The sequence below is a fragment of the Pelodiscus sinensis genome, chromosome 1 (genome assembly GCF_049634645.1).
Source record: "Pelodiscus sinensis isolate JC-2024 chromosome 1, ASM4963464v1, whole genome shotgun sequence".
NCBI classification, from domain to species: domain Eukaryota; kingdom Metazoa; phylum Chordata; order Testudines; family Trionychidae; genus Pelodiscus; species Pelodiscus sinensis.
The window spans coordinates 333,595,651-333,600,996 of NC_134711.1; the positions used below are offsets into that span (position 1 = coordinate 333,595,651).

Here is a 5,346-nt window from a genome sequence, read left to right on the forward strand (position 1 = left end):
GGCCAATTCCTTCTTGTTCTATCCTCAGAGGCCAAGGAGAAAAAATTTTCTCCCTCCTCCTTGTGACACCTTTTTAGATACCAGAAAACTGCTCTCATGTCCCCTCTCAATCTGCTCTTTTGCAAACTAAACAAGCCCAATTCCTTCAGTCGTCCTTCATAGCTCATGCACTCTGGACTTTTAATCATTCTCGTTGCTCTTCTCTGGACTTCTCCAATTTCTCCACATCTTTCTTGAAATGCGGTGCCCAGAACTGGACATAATACTCCAACTGAGGCCTAATCAGTGCAGAGTGGAAGAATAACTTCTTGCTCATAACACTCCTGTTAATGCATCCTAGAATCATGTTTGTTTTTTTGCAATAGTGTCACTCTGTTGACTCATATTTAGCTTGTGGTCCGCTGTAACCCCTAGATCCCTTTCTGCTGTTCTCCTTCCTAGACAGTCGCTTCCCATTCTGTATGTGTGAAATGGATTGTTCCTTCCTAAGTGGAGCACTTTGCATTTGTCTTTATTAAACTTCATCCTGTTTACTCAGACCATTTCTCTAGTTTGTCCAGATCTTTTTGAATTTTGAATGTTTCCTTCAAATCACTTGCAACCCCACCCAGCTTGGTATCATCTCCAAACTTAATAAGTGTACTCTCTATGCCAATATCTAAATCATTGTTGAAGATATTGAACAGAACTGGTCCCAAAACAGACCCCTGCGGAACCCCACTTGTTATGCCCTTCCAGCAGGATTGTGAACGGTTAATAACTATTCTCTGAGAATTGTTATCCAGATAGTTACACACCCACCTTATAGTAACCCCATCTAAGTTGTATTTGCCTAGTTTATTGATAATATTATCATGTGAGACCGTATCAAATGCCTTACTAAAGTCTAGGTATATACCATGTCCACCACCTCTACCTTATCCACAAGACTCGTTATCCTATCAAAGAAAGCTATCACATCGGTTTGACATGATTTGTTCTTTACGAATCCATGCTGGCTGTTCCCTATCACCTTATTATCTTCCAGGTGTTTGCAGATGAATTACTTAATTGCCTGCTCTATTATCTTTCCTGGCCCAGAAGTTAAACTGACTGGTCTGTAGTTTCCTGGGTTGTTCTTATTCCCATTTTTATAGATGGGCACTAGATTTGTCCTTTTCCAGTCTTCTGGAATTTCTCCTGTCTTCCATGATTTTTCAAAAATAGTGGCTAAAGGCTCAGATACCTCCTCTGTCAGCTCCTTGAGCATTCGAGGATGCATTTTATCGGGCCCTGGTGACTTGCAGACATCTAACTTTTCTAAGTGATTTTTAACTTGTCCTTTTTTTATTTTATCTTCTAAATCTACTCCATTCCCACTAGCATTCACTATGTTAGGCATTGCTTGATCATCAGACTTCTTGGTGAAGACTGAAACAAAGAAATCAGTAAGCACCTCTGCCATTTCCAAGGTTCCTGTTTCTGTTTCTCCCTCCCCACTGACCAGTGGGCCTACCCTGTCCTTGGTCTTCCTCTTGCTTCTAATATATTTCTAGAAAGTCTTCTTGTTTCCCTTTATATCTGCAGCTAGTTTGAGCTCATTTGGGGCCTTTGCCTTTCTAATCTTGCCCCTGCATACCCATATTGTTTGCTTATATTCATCCTTTGTAATTTCTCCTTCTTACCACTTTTTATGAGACTACTTTTTTATTTTTAGATCATGCAAGATCTCCTGCTTAAGCCAAGGCATTATTTTGCCATTCTTTCTATCCATCCTACGCAGAAGAATAGCTTGTTTGTGGGTCCTTAATAATGTCCCTTTGAAAAACTGCCAACTCTCTTCAGTTGTTTTTCCCCTTAATCTTGCTTCCCATGGGACCTTACCTACCAGCTCTCTGAGTCTACTCAAATCTGCCTTCCTGAAATCCATTGTCTCTATTTTACTGTTCTCCCTTCCACCATTCCTTAGAATCATGAATTCTATGATTTCATGATCACTTTCACCCAAGCTGCCTTCCACTTTCAAATTCTCCACCAGCTCTTCCCTATTTATTAAAATCAAATCTAGAACAGCTTCTCCCCAGGAGCTTTTTCAACCTTCTGAAATAAAAGAATTTTCTTCAGTGCAGTCCAAGAACTTATTGGATAGTCTCTGCCCTGCTGTGTTAGTTTCCCAGCATATGTCTGGATAGTTGATGTCCCCCATCACCACCAAATCCTTCGCTTTGGATTATTTTGTGAGTTGTTTTAAAAAAGCCTCGTCCACCTCTTCTACCTGGTAGGTGCTCTGTAGTTGACCCCTAGAGCATGACATCACTGCTGTTTTTTACTCCATTTAAGGTAACCCAGAGACTCTCAACATCACACCATTACATTTTCGCACACCATTATGCTGAGCATGGTCCTGCACTGGGCAGTGGGTGGGACTCCTTTACTCCTGAGGTCTCTTCCAACCATCGGATTCTATGTTTAGGAATTATTGACACATAAAATATGGACTTTTCATTAGTAGGGCCAGTGGTTAATTATTAATTTCTCTAAATAATGGAAGTGACTTTTCTATCTATAGCTTTTAGCAGAGGGTTGGATTAATGATTCCTAAGGACTCTTCCAGCCCTAGGAGTCTATAAACCAATGTGCTTCACCAATGAAAGGGGCATCTGGTAGAGCATGTGATGTCTCCTGTTAACATCATCTCTCTATCCAGGTGCTGTGATCATCACCCTATATCCTGGGCATGTAAAGGAAGACATTGTTGATGTAGAAGCTATCATTCTGCCTCCAACTTGAATGCTGTCTTCCTAGCTCCATGTCATATTCCAACACAACCGAGTTCACCAACCCCTCCACCTTCATCCTGCAGGGCATTCCTGGTCTGGAGATGATCCATGTCTGGATCTCCATCCCCTTCACCACCATGTATGCCATAGCTGTCTTGGGGAACTTCACCATCCTGTTCATTGTGAAGACAGAGCCAAGCCTCCATGAGCCCATGTACTATTTCCTCTGCATGCTGTCTGTCACCGACCTGGTTCTTACCACATCTACCCTGCCCAAAATGCTCTCAATCTTCTGGTTCAATTCCAGGGAGATCAAGTTCAGTGCTTGCCTCACCCAGCTGTTCTTCATTCACTGGTTTGCAGCTATTGAGTCTGGGATATTGGCCGCCATGGCGTTGGATCGGTACGTGGCCATCTGCCATCCCCTGAGACATTCCACCATCCTGACACACCCTGTGGTGGCCAAGATTGGCCTGGCCGTGGTGCTGCGCAGTTGCATGGAGTCCCTGCCTTACCCCTTCCTGGTGAGGCAGTGGTCATACTGCAAAACCAACATCATCGCTCAGCCCTATTGCACACACATAAGTGTGGTGAGATTGGCCTGTGGCGACACCCGCGTCAGTAGTTACTATGGGCTCTTTGGGTTGTTCTGTGTCTTGGGTCTGGATGCAATATTTATTGCCATTTCCTACATGCAGATCCTCAGGGCCATCTTCAGACTCCCCACAAAGGAAGCCCGGCTCAAGACTTTTTTGACCTGTGGCTCACACATCAGTGTCATCATAATCTTTTATATCCCAACGCTTTTCTCCTCCCTCATGTACCGTTTTGGACAGAACTTTCCCCTGCATGTCCATGTTCTCATTGGCAGCATGTACCTCTTGCTGCCCCCCATGCTAAACCCCATCATCTACGGGCTGAAGACCAAACAGATCTCGGGCCGGCTGCTCTGGCTCATTACCCGGAAATAGTCTAAAGTTTTCTCCTAGGACTCTGGCTCTCAGACCAAGCTCCTTGCTTCACTGGTTGGTAAGATGGTTCTGGGCCCTCTTCCTTGAATCACGTCCTTTGCAGTCAGACCGATGTTGGGCCCTTCCTTTATGGTGCTGGGTCAGGGTGTCCCACAGCAGAACCAGGCTGTGTACAGCTCTGTAATTCTCAGGGTTACGGCCCTTCTCATTGTTGCAGTTGGTGCCCAGGACTCTGCTCCCTCACCCACCTTTTGCCCCAGGCCCTGTGTCCTGGCGTGCTTCTTTCTCAAGGGCCCTTCCTTTAACCCATCTAGTCCATTGTGTCCCTGCCTCTTTCACTCCTTCCTGCACTATCCCACAGCCCTTGACCATGTCTTTTATATGACCCTCCTCCTGTCGCCGGCTGGATCTTCCCCATCTCCATCCCTGCTGCAGGTGTCCTTCTGTAGCCAATAAATCACTTTGATGTTTTATCTCACCCACTGCCTTTTTGAGTGAAGTATTTTGGAATCTTAGCTCTGGTGCACGTCTTCCACTCCCCAGCAAATGTCTACTATATATTGTAGAAAATGTGTCTCTTTGGGTATGTTCCACAAAGAGTACAGGTAGTTCGGAATAGGAAGCCTAATCCGAACTACCTAGTCTGTGCCGCGTGTAGCCGCGGGCACAGAGTCCAAACTAGCTGGCATTTAAAAATGGCGGCGCCCGGCAACATGCAAATGAAGCCTCGGGAAATTCAAATCCCGGGCTTCATTTGCAACTCCGGTTGCCTACATTAACCACCCTAGTTCGAACTAGGGTGGTAGTGTAGACATACCCTTTGTCTGTCTATTTGATCAAGAACTTCTCCTAAATCACTGGTTCTGAAACTTTTCGACATCATGACCCCTTTTTGAGTTTTGAAAAACCCTCATGCCTCCTCACCTCTTCTTTACCATCACCCAACACCCCTTGTAACAAAAAATTCAATTTGTAATTGAAAACTAAAAATAAACACAAAAAGTTATTTAAAATTAAAAATAAGCACAAATAGTGGGGGTCTGGGCAGGAGGGGCAGGGTACTCATGGGGGTCTGGGTGAGGGAGGGTCAGGGACAGCTGGCACCTAGGGGTCCCACAGCTGTGTGCCAGGTCCGGATCTCAGGAAGCATGTGTGCTGCTTCCCCTCCCCCCAAAATCAGGCGAATTTCCTGAAAAGCTGGGTCTGTCATGCCACCAGGGACTTCCTTCCCCCTGCTGCCTGCCTGCACAGAGAAGAGGGGAGTAGGAATCCCGGGACCGCACCAGCTTCAACTGCTCGGGAAGAGCATGGCCTGCTCCTTCACTCCCCTCAGTAGCCGTGCACTGCCTGAGCAGTTGGAGCTGGCGTGGTCCCGAGATTCTTACTCCCTCCCCGCGCAGGCAGGCAGCAGGGGGAAGGAAGTCCCCGGCAGCATGACAGACCCAGCATTTCAGGAAATGAACCAGCTGTTTGGGGGACAGGAAGCCACGCACTTGCTTCTTGAGACAATAGCTCTGGCGTGCAGCTGTAGGACTTCCCCACACCTCAGGAAGGCGGCGCTACAGACAATTTCACAGGAGGTAGTGCCAGTACGGGCTCTTTCTTGGGGTGGGGGT

General features: G+C 46.1%; 1 protein-coding gene across 1 annotated transcript; it reads left to right on the plus strand.

Annotated features, from left to right (window-relative positions):
- The first annotated feature begins 2,788 nt into the window (after nt 1–2,788).
- Nucleotides 2,789–3,730, plus strand: LOC102451235 (olfactory receptor 52R1-like). Its single transcript, XM_006113773.4, has one exon. It carries the CDS (start codon nt 2,789–2,791, stop codon nt 3,728–3,730), a length of 942 nt encoding a protein of 313 aa, XP_006113835.4.
- Nucleotides 3,731–5,346: the final 1,616 nt, after the last annotated feature.

Bases quoted from the DNA above. Each gene is read 5' to 3' on its own strand.
- LOC102451235 (XM_006113773.4), top strand. From the start codon at position 2,789: ATGTCATATTCCAACACAACCGAGTTCACCAACCCCTCCACCTTCATC.